Genomic DNA, 19934 nt, shown 5'->3' with positions numbered 1-19934 from the left:
TGTATTATACAGGTATTATCCCAATCATATCACTCCCATACAAATTAAAGATCAGAAAACGCCTGAAATAATTACCGTTGTTCCAGATTATACTAATAAAATATTGTCACAGCAATTACCTTAAAGAGGTACTATATAGTATTACAAATGCTGGGGTAGATTCAGCAAGCAATTACGCCTGCGTATCCATAGGTATGCAGCGTAATTGGTAAGTAGCGCCGGCGTATCTACTTTCTGTATTCAGAAAGCTAGATACGCCGACTGTAGCCTAAGATACGACTGGCATAAGTCTCTTATGCCGTCGTATCTTAGGGTGCATTCTGACGCTGGCCGCTAGGTGGCGCACCCGTAGTTGTCAGCGTAGAGTATGCAAATTGCATACTTACACCGATTCACAAACGTACGCACAGCCGGCGCTCGTTTTTTACGTCGTTTGCGTACGTCGTTTTCGCCGTAAGGCTGCTCCTGCTATTAGGAGGCGCAGCCAATGGTAAGTATAGACTTCGTTCCCGCGTCGCGATTTTCAAAATTTGCGTCGTTTGCGTAACTCGTTCGTGAATGGCGCTGGACGCCATTTACGTTCACGTCGAAGCCAATGATGTCCTTGCGACGTCATTTACCGCAATGCACGTCGGGAAATTTACCCGACGGAGCATGCGCAGTACGTTCAACGCGGGAACGCACCTAATTTAAATGATCCACGCCCCCTACGGGATCATATAAATTACGCGCGCTTACGCCTGCCCCTTTTACGAAACGCTGCCGCAAATTACGGTGCAAATGCTTTGTGAATGCAGCGTAGCTCAAGTAATTTACGGAGGCGTAGCGTAAAAACGATACGCTGCGCCGCCGTATCAGTGCGCGCCCCTACCTGAATCTGGGCCGCTGTTCTTTGGCGGACTGGCATAGTGTAAACTCCTCTGATGAATAGACTGATGTGACTGGTTCAGTGTTTTCTATACAGCGCTATGAAATATGTCAGAGCTATATAAATGTATACAAATAGTATGTGACTGTACTGGGACATTAGAGTGTAAGCTCTTCTGGTGAGGAGACTGGTGTGACTGCCTCAGTGTTCTCTGTACAGCACCACAGACTATGCCAGAGCTATATACACGTATAATAATAACAGTGTGTGACTGCGGTGGAACATTAGATTGTAAGCTCCTCTGGTGCAGAGAATGACGTGACTGGCTCAGTGTTCTCTGTACAGCACTGCAGTATATGTAAGAGCTATATACATGTATAATAATAATAATGTGTGTGACTGTGATTGGACATTAGAGTGTAAGCTCTTCTGGTGCAGAGACTGATGTGTCAAAGTTCTCTGCTCATGGGCCCAGATTCACAGAGAGGTGGGCGCACATTACGCCGCCGTAACGCAAATGCCGTACGCCACGCCGACGCAGCGCAGAGAGGCAAACATGGAATTCAGCAAGCCAGTGCTCCCAACGTTGCACCAGCGTGGCGTAGGTTTCGAAGGCACAGGCCGGCGTAGGTGGAAGTGGGCGTGACCCATGCAAATGAGGCGTGACCCCATGCAAATGATCGGCCGAGCGCCAGACAAGTACGTATATCGAACTGCGCATGCGCCGTGACGTGGATGCATCCCCCCGCGCCTGCTCACAACCACGTCGGAACAACTGCCTAAGATACGCCGGATCACTGCCTACGCCATGAACGTAACCTACGCCCAGCCAGACACACGTCCAATGTAAAATACGCCGGCTTGTGTTCCCTGGCGCAGACCTTTGCATGTCTGCTGCTGGGTTACACCTCCTTTATGGGGAATACGTTTACGCCGGACTTACAACTTAGGCACACCTCTCGTAGCCTGCATCGGGCGCACGCAGGTTCGTGAATCGCCGTATTTCCCTCATTTGCATGTTTGAATGGCTAATCAATGGGAGCGGCACCATGCTCCCAGCCTAAATGTGCGCCAACGCTACGCTGGCGTAAGCAAGATACGTTGGCGGGGTGTAGCCTGGTTTTAGGCGTATATCTGTTTGTGGGTCTTGCGCACAGATACGACGGCGCACATTTGCACTTACGTCGGCGTAACTTGTTATACGTCGGCGTAAGTGCTTTGTGAATCTGGGCCATGATGTTCGGATTATGTCCTTCATATCACAATGACAATAAACATTTCTGCATAGTGATAATAATAAATTGCAGGTGACATAATTACTGTCTGTGTTGCACATGACTCCCGGGGGGACACATTGTAACACATTGCCCTCTATACTGAAGTCAGTGGACTGCACCGGCTGGGAATCGTCTCACTGAGAACTGGCAGGAAATGGACCTTTCAACTATTTCTGGTCTGTTCTACAAGGGGCCCCGGAGGAGGGGCCCTGACCTCTGTTTCCTTGGGAACCGCAGGATGTAAAGTACACACTGATATCTATGGGTTGCTGTAAGTTCTGTATTCAGGGAAAAGGAATTCACATGAATCTGTGATTGTCTTATTGTCTGTGACATTTCACTCACAATGTTCCTCAGATTCCCAGGACGGTGGAGTCTGAATATCAGCACACAAGACGAGTTCCCAATGACCTATCGGGATACGGTGTGTACTGACTCTGCAAGGGCCTCCGAGTGTAACAACAAAACATATTGGACCCTGGATCCCAAATGTCAGTGTGTCATTGTTATGGACCCCAAGTGTCAGTGTGTCATTGTTATGGACCCCATGTGTCAGTGTGTCATTGTTCTGGACCCCCAAGTGTTAGTGTGACATTGTTATGGACCCCAAGTGTCAGTGTGTCATTGTTATGGACCCCATGTGTCAGTGTGACATTGTTATGGACCCCAAGTGTCAGTGTGTCATTGTCCTGGGACCCCAAGTGTCAGTGTGTCATTGTTATGGACCCCAAGTTTCAGTGTGTCATTGTTATGGACCCCAAGTGTCAGTGTGACATTGTTATGGACCCCAAATGTCAGTGTGTCATTATTATGGACCCCATGTGTCAGTGTGTCATTGTTATGGACCCCAAGTGTCAGTGTGTCATTGTTATGGACCCCAAATGTCAGTGTGACATTGTTATGGACCCCAAGTGTCAGTGTGTCATTGTCCTGGGACCCCAAGTGTCAGTGTGACATTGTTATGGACCCCATGTGTCAGTGTGTCATTGTTATGGACCCCATGTGTCAGTGTGTCATTGTTATGGACCCCAAGTGTCAGTGTGACATTGTTATGGACCCCAAATGTCAGTGTGTCATTGTTATGGACCCCATGTGTCAGTGTGTCATTGTTATGGACCCCCATGTGTCAGTGTGTCATTGTTATGGACCCCATGTGTCAGTGTGTCATTGTTATGGACCCCAAGTGTCAGTGTGTCATTGTTATGGACCCCAAGTGTCAGTGTGTCATTGTTATGGACCCCAAGTGTCATTGTTATGGACCCCATGTGTCAGTGTGTCATTGCTATGGACCCCAAGTGTCAGTGTGTCATTGATATGGCTAAAACGACAGGCGCTGTAATTGGATGCCTATTACCCGCTTCCCCACTAAGACAGTGCCGGGCAGACGTTGGCAGTGTTTGATGGGCACAGTGGTGGCCTTTGTTGGGCAGAGTAACTGCAATTGATGGGCACAGTGGCGGCCTTTGTTGGGCACAGTAGCTGCAATTGATGGGCACAGTGGCTGCAATTGATGGGCACAGTGGCTGCAATTGATGGGCACAGTGGCTGCAATTGATGGGCACAGTGGCTGCAATTGATGGGCACCGAGAGGCTGCAATTGATGGGCACAGAGAGGCTGCAATTTATGTTTTTTCCCCCAAAATTTTTCAGTTTGTTTGCGCCCCCCCCCCCCAAATAAAATGTGAGCACCAGCTGCCAGTGAGAGCATTCGATGGGCACAGTGGGAGCATTTGATGGGCACAGTGGCAGTGTTTGATGGGCACAGTGGCAGCCTTTGATGGGCACAGTGGCAGCCTTTGACGGGCACAGTGGCAGCCTTTGACGGGCACAGTGGCTGCAATTGACGGGCACAGTGGCTGCAATTGACGGGCACAGTGGCTGCAATTGATGGGCACAGTGGCTGCAATTGATGGGCACAGTGGCTGCAATTGATGGGCACAGTGAGGCTGCAATTGATGGGGTTTTTTTCAAAAAATCAGAATTTTTCAGTTTGTTTGTGCCCCCCAAATTTTGAGCATCAGCTGCCAGTGGTTCTGGATTAGGTTGGCAGGCACCGGCAAACACATTGTTCTATTTCTGTGGCCTATATACAGATATAGACATTTTATATGGACCTATGATTATAAATGAAGTGCATTGTCCATTCCTCACCGCCCTTAATAAAAGTTACTAATAAGACGTTTCCATCCCTGTAATATAAGTGTAAAAGGTGTCAGCATTGTGTCCAAATTGTGCGTTAGTCGCTCTATAAATTGTCTGTATATCCTACCACAGGTACCAGGCTATGGAGACACCCAACATGCTTTATATAATAATAATAAATATTTACACCCTAACAGAAAATGGATCCACACCCACCAGCATTACAAAGAAACCACACTTGTTGAACTAAGAATTTTAAAGTGGACCTGTCCTGTGCAAAGCCACAGGTTCCCCCTAAATCTGACCTGCAGCCTTCCCTTCAGTCTTGCACAGTTGTACCGACTCCTCTCCTGTACGGAAATTGCTTGCTTTGATTTCACAGCACACTGTGAGCTTCTTATGGAGCTTGCCAACCCTTGGGCACCCTCTTGTGGTGACTTTAATTAGTGATCACTCAATATCTGTTGGGCAGTTCCTGTTGTGCGCTCCTGCAGTGCACCAATAGACCACCCGATATCAATGGCCTTGAGAATGCTGGTGTCATCCTGAGATCCCGTCATCTTGAGTTTTTTTCCCATCTATTTATGTGATTTATGATTATATATAATTCCTTGTGGATATTTAACGTGATAATGGGTGATATTGGATAATAGTGTAAGCTTCATGTAACTAGCTCTCCCTGAAGAAGCCGGAAAGGCGAAACATGTCAGAGCAGGAGCATTTACGTGAAGCCATTTTTTTGACACAAGAATTACTATGATGTTTGATGATTTTAATAGAAAATAAAATTGAATCTGTTTCTATGGAAAAAATGTAATTGTTATCCTTTTAGTTAACATTTTGGGACTGTTTGGTACTTGAAAAGTCCCATCTATTTCTACTTTTGTTGATCTTTAACCACTTAGGCTACAGATTTTACCCCCTTCATAACCAGGCCATTTTTTGCTATTTAGCACTGCGCTACTTTAACTGGCAGTTGCGTGGTCATACACGTACATTTTGGCCAAAATTTATATTATTTGTTTCACACAAATAGAGCTTTCTTTTGGTGGCATTTCATCTGCACTGGATTTTTATTTTTTGCTAAATAAACAAAAAATACAGAACATTTTGGAAAAAAATAATGTTTTACTGCTATGAAACATCCAATATTTTTTGTTTTTTTTTAAATCAATTTTTTTTTATAAATTTTGGCCAAAATGTATTCTGCTGCATGTCTTTGATAAAAAAATAAAAATAAAAATATAGCGCTTACAAACTATGGTATAGATCAGGGGTCTCCAAACATTATAAACAAAGGGCCGGTTTATTGTTCTTCAGACTCTTGGAGGGCCGGACTTTGGCAAGCGGGGGGTGGAAATGGTGCTCCACTGTCGGTGTCAGAATAGTGCCTCATATCAGTGGGAGGGATACTGCCCCAAGGGCCGGATAAAGGCAAGCAAAGGGCCGCATCTGGCCCTCGAGCTGCAGTTTGGAGACCACTGGTATAGATACTGGAATTTTGTTTTATACTACTAATGGTGGTGACCAGCAATTTTTAATGGGACTGTGATAAATAGTGCGGTGGGCATTTTGACACTGACCCCAACGCACCCCCCTAAACCATACCAGGCCATGTGCCCGCAACATGGGGGGGGGTGCTTTGAGGTCAGTGTTATCACAGCCCCATTATAAGTTGCTGATCACCACCGTTAGCGGTATAAAAAAAATTGCAGTATTGATTCTATACCATAGTTTGCTCACTTATCCCCTTCCCTTTCAAGACCTGCCGGGCTGCATGCTCGAATATGGTTATGGTATTTTTTTTAGGAGGGGGGGGCACACCATTTAAATAAAAATAACCTTTGCGTGGGGTTCCCCTCCAAATCCATACAAAACCTGAAGGGCCTAATATGGGTTTGGGGAGGGGGGGCCACGCAGTTTTTTTTTGCCTGAATTTTTTTTTTTTACAATCAGCTGTCAGCGGGAAAACCACTGACAACTGATGTCTCATTGATTGCTAAAGACGCAGTGGACGGCTTCCTGGCCGCTCCTTAGCAACCAACTATACACCATTAAGTGGTCGTAAATTTAGGCGTATTCTGGAAACAAGATACGCTTAAATTAGGCTAAGATACAAGCGGCGTAAGTCTCCTACGCCGTCGTATCTTAGGGTGCATATTTACGCTGGCCGCTAGGTGGCGCTTCCGTTGAGTTCAGCGTCGAATATGCAAATGACTAGATACGCCGATTCACGAATGTACGTGCGCCCATCGCAATTAGTTACGCCGTTTACGTTAGAGATACGCCGGCGTAAAGATAAAGCTGCTTCCTAGGTGGCGCAGCCCATGCAAGGTATGGACGTCAGAACAGGCCTATCTTTTTACGTTGTTTGCGTAAGTCGTACGCGAATCGGGCTGGACGTAATTTACGTTCATGTCGAAACGGCGTACTTTGGAGCAATGCACACTGGGATATGTCCACGGACGGCGCATGCGCCGTTCGTAAAAAACGTCAATCACGTCGGGTCATGAGTAATTTACATAAAACACGCCACCCCATCATCATTTGAATTAGGCGCACTTACGCCGGACCATTTACGCTACGCCACTGTAACTTAGGAGGTAAGTGCTTTGTGAATACAGCACTTGCCTCTCTGACTTATGGCGGCGTAGCGTATATGCGATACGCTAGGCCGCCGCAAAAGTGAGCCGCCCTATCTGAATCCAGCTAAGTGTGTTTAACCACTTAACCCCCGGACCATATTGCTGGTCAAAGACCAGAGCACTTTTTGCGATTCGGCACTGCGTCGCTTTAACTGACAAGTGCGACGTGGCTCCCAAACAAAATTGGCGTCCTTTTTTCCCCACAAATAGAGCTTTCTTTTGGTGGTATTTGATCACCTCTGTGGTTCTTAGTTTTTGCGCTATAAACAAAAATAGAGCGACAATTTTGAAAAAAAATATTTTTAACTTTTAGCTATAATAAATATCCCCCAAAAATATATAAAAAAACGTTTTTTTTCCCCTCAGTTTAGGCCGATACGTATTCTTCTACCCCTATTGGCTGCTGGGCGAGGTGACGTATAGCTACGTGCTCTCGCCCAGCATAGCCGATCGGCGGCTGGTCGGCAAGCAGTTAAAGAATGCATGAAAACTGCAGGCAAAAATGCATCAAACACATGGGTTTAAAAACGCAAAACCCAGCTGAAAACTGCATCAACCACAACCGTATACATGTCAACCTAATGTAATACAGTGATCAGTGATAATACTATGCACTATCACTGTACTAATGACACTGGCTGGGAAGGGGTTAACATCTAGGGCGATCAAGGGGTTAAATATGTGCCTAACTATGTGTAATGTGTGTACAGGGTGCTGCTTTTCCTATTAGATCTCTAGGTTACACATCCTTGCTTTGCAGAGTATCAAATCGCACCACAACACAAATCAGTGCGTTGCTGCACCTCGAGCTTCACTACATCACAAATCAGGCAGCAAGGTGCTTTGGGACACCATTCAGAAGGAATTCCACCGCAGCGCGCCAATCTGAACACCACACATAAAATCTCTGCTGTACTTTATGACCAAAGGATCTTGGGGCTTGCTACAGGGTTGCAAAACATAAGATGAAATATGTAGCAGTTCAGGGGGAACAGAGACTCTGATTTATCGGCCTCTCCTAAATCCCGACGTACCAGATCGCCGTCATCAGATAAACTCTGTTCTGCCAAATAAAACATTATCAATCAGTGCCGTAGAATGACTTCATCCGCAAACAATTCTATTGAGTAAAAATATTCTGAGCAGAGAGGATGGGATCGCTTTGAGAATTGAGTGAATGTGGGGAATTTAAAGTGGTTGTAATCCTCAGACATGAAATCTGAACAAAGCATATCCTTCTATAGTGTGTACTTGTCTCACTCCAAAGCACTAAGTGCAATTTCTGTCTGCTGCTTCTTTCCTCTGCCATCAGCATAAGTCAGTTTTGACAAGTTTTCCTGACACTAAAAGAAAAAAGGTGACAGGGGAGGGAGTTCTATCTGATTGACAGCCTCAGCTCTGTTCCTGTGTGTGTGTGTGGGGGGGGGGGGTGTCTCTTCCCTCCAATCAGCTCTCAGAGCTCTTCTCACTGAGAACTGCAGAGTGCAATTTCAGCCCTTAGCCTTTTTTGACAAGGATCTGTGGTGGCGATATGGGGGGGAACTGAAGACACCTGGATAAAGACAGGGGTGCTGCAAGGGGATATAATTGGGGATGGGGAGGTCTAAGTTTTAAGTTGGGCTTTCAAACACAATTCCAGGAAATCAGAAAGTTCCTTAATGCCAGTGGTCTCCAAACTGCAGCCCGGGAGCCTGACGTGGCCCTTTGCTTGCCTTGCCCTTGAGGAATTATTCCTGTCACTGACACCAACAATAGGCACTATTCCTTCCACTGACACCAACAATGGGACATAATTCCTTCCACTGACACCAACAATGGGGACATAATTCCTTCCACTGACACCAACAGTAGGACATATTTCCTTCCACTGACACCAACAATGGGGACATAATTCCTTCCACTGACACCAACAATAGGACATATTTCCTTCCACTGACACCAACAATGGGGACATAATTCCTTCCACTGACACCAACAATGGGGACATAATTCCTTCCACTGACACCAACAATGGGACATAATTCCTTCCACTGACACCAACAATGGGACATAATTCCTTCCACTGACACCAACAATGGGACATAATTCCTTCCACTGACACCAACAATGGGACATAATTCCTTCCACTGACAACATTTGAGCACCATTTCTCCCACTGACTACAACGATGGGGCACTATTCCTCCTCCTAATACCAAAGATAGGGCATTGCCTGGCCCCCTAAAATCTGCATGACATTAAACTGGCCCTTTGTTTAGAAAGTTTGGAGACCCCTGTTCTATGCTATAGGGCTGAGCCCTTACTACAAGGTTTACTACAACTGCTTGTTTATTCTAGGGGAGAGTAAAAGCAATTTACCTACCTCATCCTCTGCTCCCTTGGTAGGCAATGCTCCCACATGTTCTGAAAGTGGACTGCCCCTGGGCTTTATCACATCCAATGTAGGGCTATGAACGCTGCATTGGTCTTGATGATTCCAGGACCTTAGACCACAGAAACATGGGGGGAGACGACACTGCAAGGACCTGGAGAAGTGGAGGATCGGGTAGGTAAATCTTCTTTTCCATGCCCGCTACAACTAAAGGACCAGTTAACCCTTGACAGGTGGGTGCAGTCCCATTACAAGGAGGATCTCTTACGTTGCCCAGAGTTGGGCTTTAAGAGTCGACGAAACAAACTAGGGGTGGGTAATCGGAAAAGTCCTAACACTGGTGAGTGACGCATGAGATTTTATTATGTCGAGGCTGACTCGTTCTCACATCAGAAAATATTTGCCATTTTATTGGTGGTTCACTGCCTCGTTTCCACTAAACAGATTGGTACGGTACGCCATTTTGGGTGTTTCCATTATGAAAGCGGCCCATACCACCGAACCATACCGCACCATTCTGGGTCCTGCTTCAGATGTGGGGCCATAGAAAATAGGGTGCGACTTGTCATGCAATTTTAAACTGTCAAATCATACGACAAATGGCATTGGTGTAAAGGTGTGCTTAGAGTGGAACTCCTAACAATGACCACAAGTGTAAGGTCTCTTTCACACGAAGCGTACTCCGTCGCTACGGAGTCCGCCAGCTCAGCGGGAGATCTCTCCGCTGAGCCGGTGGATGACAAGTCCCTCTCTGCTCACTGAGCGGGGAGGGGCTTGTGCAGTGCCGCTGTCTCCTATGGGGAGATCTGATGAAAATCCGATCCGCCATGGACGGATGGGGACGTCTGATTTTGGCGGATCGGGTCGGATGTCAGCGGACATGTCTCCGCTGACATCTGATGCTCCATAGGATTGCATGGAGTGGCCATTCGGGTCCGCTGACAAAACTGACCTGAACTGTGTGAAAGGGGCCTAAGGATCATTCCTCCCACTGACCATCACACTAATGTATCATGAGTTGTAGATATAGTAATTATTAGCAGAGGGTTCCCTGAGATCAGAAAGTTATTTCAAGGGTTCCTCTGTGTTGAAAAGGTTAAGAGAGACTGATCTATGGCCACACACGCACAGAATTTCAGCTGAAACTGCTTGTTTTCAGAAAGATCGTTCGACAATCGTGCCATTAGTAGACCCAGCTTTATCAAGGATATCGACTGTGGGACCGGCTAATGTCAATGGATCTGACGTGAAAACGTCTACAGGTTCAACTATAATGTATATGTGTATGTTGTAATCGAAATGAAAAGAATATTCTGTCTTGTATGATTTATATACCGTATTTATCAGGGTATTGCGCGCTCTGGCGTATAGCGCGCACCCCTAATTTTGACCCTAAAATCCTGTAAAAAAAATGTATTACATTTTACTACTTACAGTTTTGATGTCTTGCCCGGCGTCCATCGGCGGCCTCGTCCGGTCCGGCGTTCGTCTGCGGCCTCGGTGGTGTCCTCCCGGCTTCTCCCGCGAGTCTTCATGTCGAATCCCCGCGCTCAGTTTGAAGCCTCCGCCGACGTATACCGTGCGCAGTACACTCGGGTATATTCGGCCAGGCTCGGCTTCTCACGCATAAACGTCACAGAGCGTGACTACGAGCGAAGCCGAGCCTGGCCAAATGTACCCGAGCGTACTGCGCTCGGTATATGTCAGCGCAGGCATTCAAACACGGTGCGGGAAGCGGGTATCGGCGTATATCGCGCACCCACGATTTTTCCCTGATTTTCAGGGCAAAAAAGTGCTCGGTATACGCCGATAAATACGGTATGTTTTTATAGTTGTCCAACAATCACTTTGATCATGTCAGTAAGGCATTTTTTTTGTGCGTTTTCATTGTTGCAGAAACACACTACAGTCCATTTAACATGGTTTCCTATGGATGTAGTTCACATCTGTGGGCCAGATTCACAGAATAAGTACACCGGAGTATCTGCTGATACTCCGGCGTACTTTCAAATTTGCCACGTCGTATCTTAATTTGTAATTCACAAACAAGATACAACGGCATTTGGCTAAGATCCGACAGGCGTATGGCTTCGTACAACTTCGGATCTTAGGATGCAATACCTCGGCCGCCGCTGGGCGGAGATTGCGTCGTTTTCTGCATCGGGTATGCTAATTAGCTGTTTACGGCGATCCACGAAGGTACGCGCGTTCGTTACGTCGTCGCTAGTCGGCTTTTCGTGTCGCAAAGTTACGGCTGCTTTTGAGGTGGTGTAACAATAGACAGCCCATGTTAAAGTATGGCCGTTGTTCCTGCGTCGAATTTCAATTTTTTTTTCTTTTTTGCGTAAGTCGTCCGGGAATACGAAAGTACATTACGCACGTTGCCATTCAAAACATTATGTCGGGGCGACGTCATTTCGCGCAAAGCACGGCGGGAAATTTCAAAACGAAGCATGCGCAGTATGTTCGGCGCGGGAACGCGCCTAATTTAAATGGTCCCCGCCCCATTTGAATTAGGCGGGCTTGCGCCGGACGGCTTTACGCTACACCGCTGCAAGTTTACACGCAAGTGCTTTGTGAATCAAGCACTTACGATGAAAACTTGCGGCGGAGTAACGTAAAGGACATACGTTACACCGCCGCAATTCTTTATGAATCTGGCCCTGTGTATTTTATGGAAAGGGCCGGGGACTTTTTTCAGTTTTTTGGTTCCATAGACTTCAATAAATCAAAAACGTGTTGAAAAAATGCAAAATACACCTGAAATATGCAAACTGCAACCTGCATAGGTGTGAACCAGGCCTCAGTAGCCAATTCGCTTTCGACCAACGAATAATCCTTCAGTGTGCAAACGGCCGAAATGTTGTGCGTGTATGGCCAGCATCAGACTGGGTTCACATCATTGCGAAATGCTGGTTTCCCTTGCATCCAATTTGCATGTCAGGAGATTGTGACCGTCGCCGACTCTCTATGGAGCCGGGTTCACACAGCTCCGGCACGGCTGCAGAGTGCACAGTGAATTGTGCGTCTTCTGGTCCGCTTCAGTTCCGACATCAGGCAAAAAAAAAACACGGAAATCGGACCTGAAATGGTGAACAGGGACTCACCGGACACCCTCCGTATGGCAGTGTGAACCCAGCCCCAATGTGTAAAAAAAAAGAGACTAGTCAATAGCATAAAAATGATCCATCAGCACTCTCTGCTGCCCTCTGCTGTCAATATGGAGAATTGACATCCTAAACCACCCAGAAAAGGAAGATCACAGGTCTTCTTTTTAGTTATTTTTGCTTTAAAACTTCTAGTTATTGTGCTGATTCTCTGACTTGAATACTTTCTCAGTCACATAACAAGCACACAGCCAGTAAAGTTACTCTTACCTGCACAGCTTACCAACCGTGGCTCTAGAGTCCTTATAACAATATATGTATTTATATATTTTCATTATATATACATACATATATATATATATATATATATATATATATATATATATATATATATATATATATATATAATCTCAAAGATATACCTGGTGGTCCAACTATATTTATTTTGCTGCTTAGCAGCAACATGGTTGTGCCTCGCTGGCCCTCTTACCAGTCTGATTGAGAACAGTGCACTATCTGCAGTCTCTAATAAGTGAAATAGCCTCGATGATCCTGCCTGCCAGGGATCTCGTGGTCTTAAAGGCACAAAAGCATTTAAAAAAAAATAAAAAATACAGTTTAACAAGCTATTGTATTTTGGGAAGCTGAAAAGCCCCCCTTTGATAAAGGACCGAAGTGCTGCAATTGAACAGAACAGATGGGCTCTAAGAAGTTTGGAGAATATTGCTGCTGATGATTAAGGTAGAGTATCCCAGCCCCTGGAATGCACAAGCCGGTTACCCCACAACTTTAAAGCAAAACTTCAGTAATTTTTTCATCTATTAAAGCGGAGTTCCACCCAGAAGTGGAATGTCCGCTTAATCCACTCCTCACCCCCTACATGCCACGTATTTTTTTTATTTTTTTTTGGGGGGGGGGCTTCAGGAGGAGTGGGACTTCCTGTCCCACTTCGTCCTTTCGCTCAGGGACCGCTAAGGCGATACGTCATATTGCCTTTTGGCGGCCCCTCCCTGTAGGCGATCGCCTGGGTAAAGTGACAGGTCTGTCCAATCAGGTAGCGCAGCGCTGCTCGCGCATGCGCAATGAGTGCCCGGCCGTGAAGCTGAAAGCTGTAAGGAGAATCGTGCCGCCAAACACAAACCCCGCTCCATGACACACAGCGGAAGATGCATGCTGTGTGTGTGTGTGTGTGTGATACAAAAGGAGGAGGAGAGTGCTGCAGCCTCGGCTCAAAGCGGCGCCAGTGTTTGTGTGAGGTGTGTCTGAACTGATGATGGGGCACAGTAATGTGGCAATTGATGGGGGCGATGTGATGGGGCAAAGTAATGGGACAATTGATGGGGCAAAGTAATGTTGCAATTGATGGGGCACAGTAATGCGGAAATTGGTGGGGCAAAGTAATGCGGCAATTGATGGGGCACTGTAAGGCTGCAAGTGATGGGGCACAGTAAGGCTGCATTGATGGGGCACTGTAAGGCTGCGTTCACTGGCACACTGAGGCTGCAAAGATGGGTACTAATATGCTTTATGTTACTATTGTTAAAGTTGTTAATATTTATTTTTGGAACTTAATTCTGCTTAAAATATTTAACAGTGTAATTTCATGAGATAATTTACAAGGGCGTGTTTAGGGGCGGACTTAGGGGTGGGGCAGGGGAGGTGTTAGGTGGGGCAACTGTGGCAAGTAACTCTTAAGGCCTGGCTAGTGGCTCAGGACTTGAAATTTTGAGCCCTGTATATATATATATATATATATATATATATATAAATATATATATATGGCACAGGAGGGCACATAAGAACCTTCCATAAGGGATCATGCACCAAGATGTATTGATCACATAGAACTGCCAGGATAATAGGATGGCTCATTGGGAGGTCTGAGTGTTAAATCCTCATAGAATAGACTTTGTTATACCTATAAGAGTCGTTATATCACAGCACGCATTCCTACAAAACACTGATTATATCTTATTCATTCTCCGCCAGCCTTATTATTATACTTTTTAGTAGATTTTATGTGTAATAAAGGGATGTTTTTATTTTTTGTAAAGTCTGGCTGGTGGTGAATAAATGAGATGTAATGAGTGTTTTGTAGGAACCCGTGCTGTGATGTAGAGATTGTTCAAGTATAACAGTGTATTCTACGATGATTATATTGTAACAATACACCTTCACAGTCACAGCAATTCTATGTGGTGCGGGAAAGCTTGCACCCCCGCATGCGTTCCTGCATTGCATGAGACTGCATGTTATACTGCAGTGGGAATTGCATTGCTATTATTTTGTTTAATGGCACCCAACACACCTAGGCATCACATGCACTGCATGCGCACCACAAAACATGGTGGTGGTTATTGTGGTGCAGTACGATTTAAAAATTCACACTTCTTTGGCACAATGTAAATGAATGGGCTTGGCCCTGCTGCAATACACAGTAACTTGCATAAAAACGCACAGCAACGCATGTGCGCTGCTGCATCACACAGATGTGAGCGCGGCCTTCGTTTTCCTGGAAGCAGCGTCAGATACAAAGCTAAGAGAGTGTTTCCTAAAGCAGGCATGTGAAGCCTGGCTGAGTTTTGGGACTACATAACCCAAATCCCCCCCCCAAAAAACATATAAACCTGGGACTCGGTCACTAAGGCTACTCTCACACTGCAGCGTTGCGGTATTTGGCAGTAAAGCGCCACTAAAAACAGCGGCACTTTACTGTTGTTTTTGCAACGTTTTTCAGACGCTAGCGGGGCACTTTTAACCCCCACTAGCGGCCAAAAAAGGGTTAAAATCGCCGGAAAAGCAGCGGTTTGGAGGCACTGCCCATTGATTTCAATGAGCAGGGGTGCTTTAAGAGAAGTGTATTCACCGCTCCTACAGATGCGGCTGGCAGGACTTTTTTGAGCGTCCTGCCAGCGCATCGCTCCAGTGTGAAAGCCCTCTGGCTGGAATGAAAGAAGCGGCTCTTTCAGGGCGCTTTGCAGGTGCTATTTTTATCACTATGGCGCCTGAAAAGTGCCCCCGTGTGAAAGTAGCCTAAAGATAACAAAGCAAGGCTGGTTGTTGCAGCTACTGAAGCCATGAATTTAAAAATCACATTCGGAGTATAGGCAAAGGAGTGCCAGAGTCCGGGAAAACTTTTATGACAAGTGATTAGAGAGAAAAAAAAAACAACATGTTTCAGGGGCTTAAAATGTGCCCTTCATCAGGGCTAACAAACAAGAAAATACAAGTCAGTGTCAACAGAGAGAAGATCTAAAAGAACTATCTTTTATACTAATAATTGAATATATTGTACTATATATAAAAATAGTACCGTATATATAATAATGTATATATATATAAATATATATATATATAAAAAAAAGTATATAGAACTAAATTACATTAAAGGCAGGATTAGCCCCACAATAGGTAGTAAAATCACGGGAAAATAAATGGGCCCGGATTCAGATAGCAGTTACGACGGCGTATCTCCGGATACGCCGTCGTAACTCTGAGTTGCGGGGTCGTATCTATGCGACTGATTCATAAAATCAGTTACGCATAGATTTCCCTAAGATCCTACCGGCCTAAGTGTCTTACACCGTCGTATCTTAGTTGCATATTTACGCTGGCCGCTAGGTGGCGCTTCCGTATATTTTTTACGCGTGGAATATGCAAATTAGGTAGATACGCCGATTCAGAAACGTACGTCCACCCGGCACATTTTTTTACGTCGTTTACGTCGCTTTTTCCGGCGTAAAGTTACCCCTGCTATATGAGGCGTAGCTAATGTTAAGTATTTTTTTGAAAATTTTACATCGTTTGCGTAAGTCGTTCGCGAATAGGGCTGTACGTAAGTTACGTTCACGTCTAAAGCATTGACGATTTGCGGCGTAATTTCGAGCATGCGCCGTTCGTAAAAAACGTCAAATACATGGGGTGATAAATAAATAAAACACGCCCACATCATCCACATTTGATGTAGGCGGGCTTACGCCGGACCGCATACGTTACGCTGCCGTAACTTAGGGCGCAAGTTCTTTCTGAATACGGAACTTGCGCCCTAATTTACGGCGGCGTAACGTATCTGAGATACGTTACGCCCGCCGAGAGATACACCATTGGATCTGAATCCGGGCCACGGTATCATTAGGTACTCTAAAACAAATCAAAATAAGAGCAAACGCTTTACTATTCTCCAAATAACATTTAATCGTATGCACATGCTCTTTCCTGTGGTTGGTATAGCTGCAGCTAAAAAGTCCACTTATAATGTCAGACCATTTAGAAAAATAAATTCAGCTCATTGCGTCCCCTGGTGTCACCTCACTGCGCACTTCTATACACAATCGTAAAATACGGCGACTCACCTCCAGCACTTTCCCCGTGATAAATTCGTGGCACGCTTCACACTTGACCCCGAACAGAACCTGATAATCCTTTTCACAGTATGGAGAGCCATCCCTGAACAAGAAACACAAGCATCTTATAACTCTTCAGAAGAAGAAATGTAATGTATATTCCCTCTTATAGCACCAACAACATCTGGAGCGCAGTAATATTTTATTGCTACAACTATTGATTAATACAGTCTTACATCTGCCTTAGCTCGGTACAAAGTGGGGGCATACATGGGCTGTAGCATTATATTATACACAACTACACAAATGTCATGGGGACTATCACAGGTCACAATTGTTATTTTTCATTTTTTTTTACTGAAAACATGAATTGTAATAATTTTGTCTTAAATCTGCCAGGAATCATTTGTCACAATTTTTCTATATGAGGGACATTCTGACAATAAAACCTCATGGTGACACATCATTACTGCTAGTACAACTTTCTTCCCATGTATAGTCAACAACTATTGCATTGCACAGTGCTGGTAATCTCACATCAGACACATCAGACACTGGCAGCTAAAGGGGAACTTACAATATATGGGCAGCTTACATAAGAGAACGCAATGACCAGACAAGAGGTCCAAAGTTACAAACGCTGAATAGTATTTGCTACACTGTCATCTGGCAAGGATTTGTGATCCACAAAATAGCCAGATCAGAATTAGAAAGATTTTTTTTTGGGGGGGGGGGGGGAATAGTTCACGTACGTTTGTTTCATCTCTGTATTTCGCTATTTGGCTGAAGTCATACTTTAAAGCATCGATGTTACCTACAGACACTATGGGGTTTATTTACTATAAGTGGAGAGTGCAAAATCTGGTGCAGCTGTGCATAGAAGCCAATCAGCGTCCGCCAATCAGCGTCTGCCCTTGTTCACACTGAACACACAGCTTTGAAATCATGCGACTTCATCTGAGCTGCATTTCAGTCTGACTTCGGGGGCGACTTGAAAGACATCTGTGCGGGTTCATGCACAGATGTTTAATAACCACTTAAGACCCGGACCAATATGCAGGTAAAGGACCAGGCCCCTTTTTGCGATTCGGCACTGCGTCGCTTCAACTGACAATTGCGCGGTCATGCGACGTGGCTCCCAAACAAAATTGGCGTCCTTTTTTTCCCACAAATAGAGCTTTCTTTTGGTGGTATTTGATCACCTCTGCGGTTTTTATTTTTTGCGCTATAAACAAAAATAGAGCGACAATTTTGAAAAAAAATCAATATTTTTTACTTTTTGCTATAATAAATATCCCCCAAAAATATATAAAAACACGTTTTTTCCCCTCAGTTTAGGACAATACGTATTCTTCGACATATTTTTTGTAAAAAAAAAATCACAATAAGCGTTTTTATCGATTGGTTTGCACAAAATTTATAGCGTTTTCCAAAATAGGGGATAGTTTTATTGCATTTTTATTAATAATTTATTTTTTACTACTAATGGCGGTGATCAGCGATTTTTTTCGTGACTGCGACATTATGGCGGACACATCGGACAATTTTGACACATTTTTGGGACCATTGTCATTTTCACAGCAAAAAGTGCTATAAAAATGCATTGTTTACAGCAACCATATCAAATGATTGATAAGCATCAATATATTACATTTTTGGTTTTGGGTTTTGTACCGATTTAAGCTACCCACAGACACAGCTGATAAAAGCGTCTGAAAAGTGATCATTGCTGGTGGTATAACAATGGTACCTACACCTGTAATTCTGGATATTAAGCAGAGTTTAACAAATCATTGATCAGGAACAATTATAAATGCTGTGTGCTGTCAAATGGGCCTTGATCTGGTGTAATAGTTCCAGCTGACTCATATGTATTATAATCATAGCGATTATGAATAAACACAGAATAACTATTTTCCAATTTATAAATAACAAATATAATTCTTCCCACTATAGGATTTGAAGATAATGCCATAATGTGTCTTAATTTTCCAAAGTCAGGCTTGGCTGCTATTCCCTGAAAAGTCCATTAGATGGCAGCAGTGCTGTTTGCACACAGAACAGGGGCAGTACAGCGACAGCTACAGTGCTGCGTAGTCTGACGTTGGTATGGCAGGTCTCTCTGGACTGTTCTATTCTACTGTTCAGTAATTATTTTACCATATATTATTATTAATAATTAGTATGCAGGTAGACAAAATCTATTTGTCCCATCTAATGCCTGATTCACACCTATACATTTTTAGTGCTTTTTGCATTTTGCAGATTTGCACTACAGAACGTGTTCCATAGGAAACCATGTTAGACTGTAGTTCAAATCTGCAAAATGCAAAAAGCACTAAACATGCACAGGTGTGAATCCAGCCTCAGACAGGGATACACATTATTTATTCATTACCTGCAGCTCAGTTTAAAGTGATAGTTCACCTTTTCCAGGATTTTTTTTAAAAGGTGAACCAACACTGGACACCCTCCCCACCCCCCACTGTACTTACCTCTGGGGTTGACAAGCTGTCAGCACCCCTGCAGCCGCTCCGCGCTCCATGCTATATATAGGGTCAATGCACACTGGATTTAAAAAACGCTGTTTGTATAGGAGTTTTGCGTTTTGCCTGTAGAAGCAGTTAATGTTCTCTTATGTGTCCATGCACATTAGGATGTTAAAATATTCCTCTAAAGCTCAGCGTTTAGAAGCAGAAAACAAAATCTTCTGGTTTGCGTTTTTGCGAGCAGTTTTCTAGCAGAAACAAATGCTAAACGCTCCCAAATGCCTGTACAAAAATGCTCTATATGAGCGTTTTTTTTCTTCTGACAAATGAACTGGCTTTTTTTTTAAGCCCAGTGTGTATGGACCCATAGAAAAATCCATACATAGGTGGAACCAAAAACCGCAGCTATCCCAGGCGAATACCGTACAGAAGATGATGCATATACCTTATAAGAAAAACAGAAGAGAGAGGGAAGCGCAATAATGTTTCACAAAATTGCTGCACTTCCCTATCTCTTCTTCTTCTTCTTTTATCAGCATGAGGTCAGGAAGCTGACACAACTCGAGGTTAAAGGGATACTAAAGGTTCACGTTCAAAAAAAAAAAAGTAACAAACATGTCATACTTACCTCCTCATCTGGGGTCCCACTGCGGCTCCTCCCCACAATAGCTGACCCCCTCTGGGAAGCACTTT

At 44.6% G+C, this 19934-nt stretch overlaps 1 protein-coding gene across 22 annotated transcripts in view; it reads right to left on the bottom strand.

The window, feature by feature from the left end:
- Positions 1 to 19934, bottom strand: part of ABLIM1 (actin binding LIM protein 1) — a 297962-nt gene that overhangs the window by 152185 nt on the left and 125843 nt on the right. For all 22 annotated transcript variants that reach the window (XM_040361545.1, XM_040361549.1, XM_040361556.1 and 19 more), the window contains one exon: positions 16762 to 16855. In XM_040361545.1, the coding sequence (XP_040217479.1) occupies positions 16762 to 16855 (94 nt within the window). The remainder of the gene's footprint in view (positions 1 to 16761; positions 16856 to 19934) is intronic.

The sequence above is a fragment of the Rana temporaria genome, chromosome 8 (genome assembly GCF_905171775.1).
Source record: "Rana temporaria chromosome 8, aRanTem1.1, whole genome shotgun sequence".
NCBI lineage: Eukaryota > Metazoa > Chordata > Amphibia > Anura > Ranidae > Rana > Rana temporaria.
This window is presented reverse-complemented; position numbering and strand designations above follow the sequence as displayed.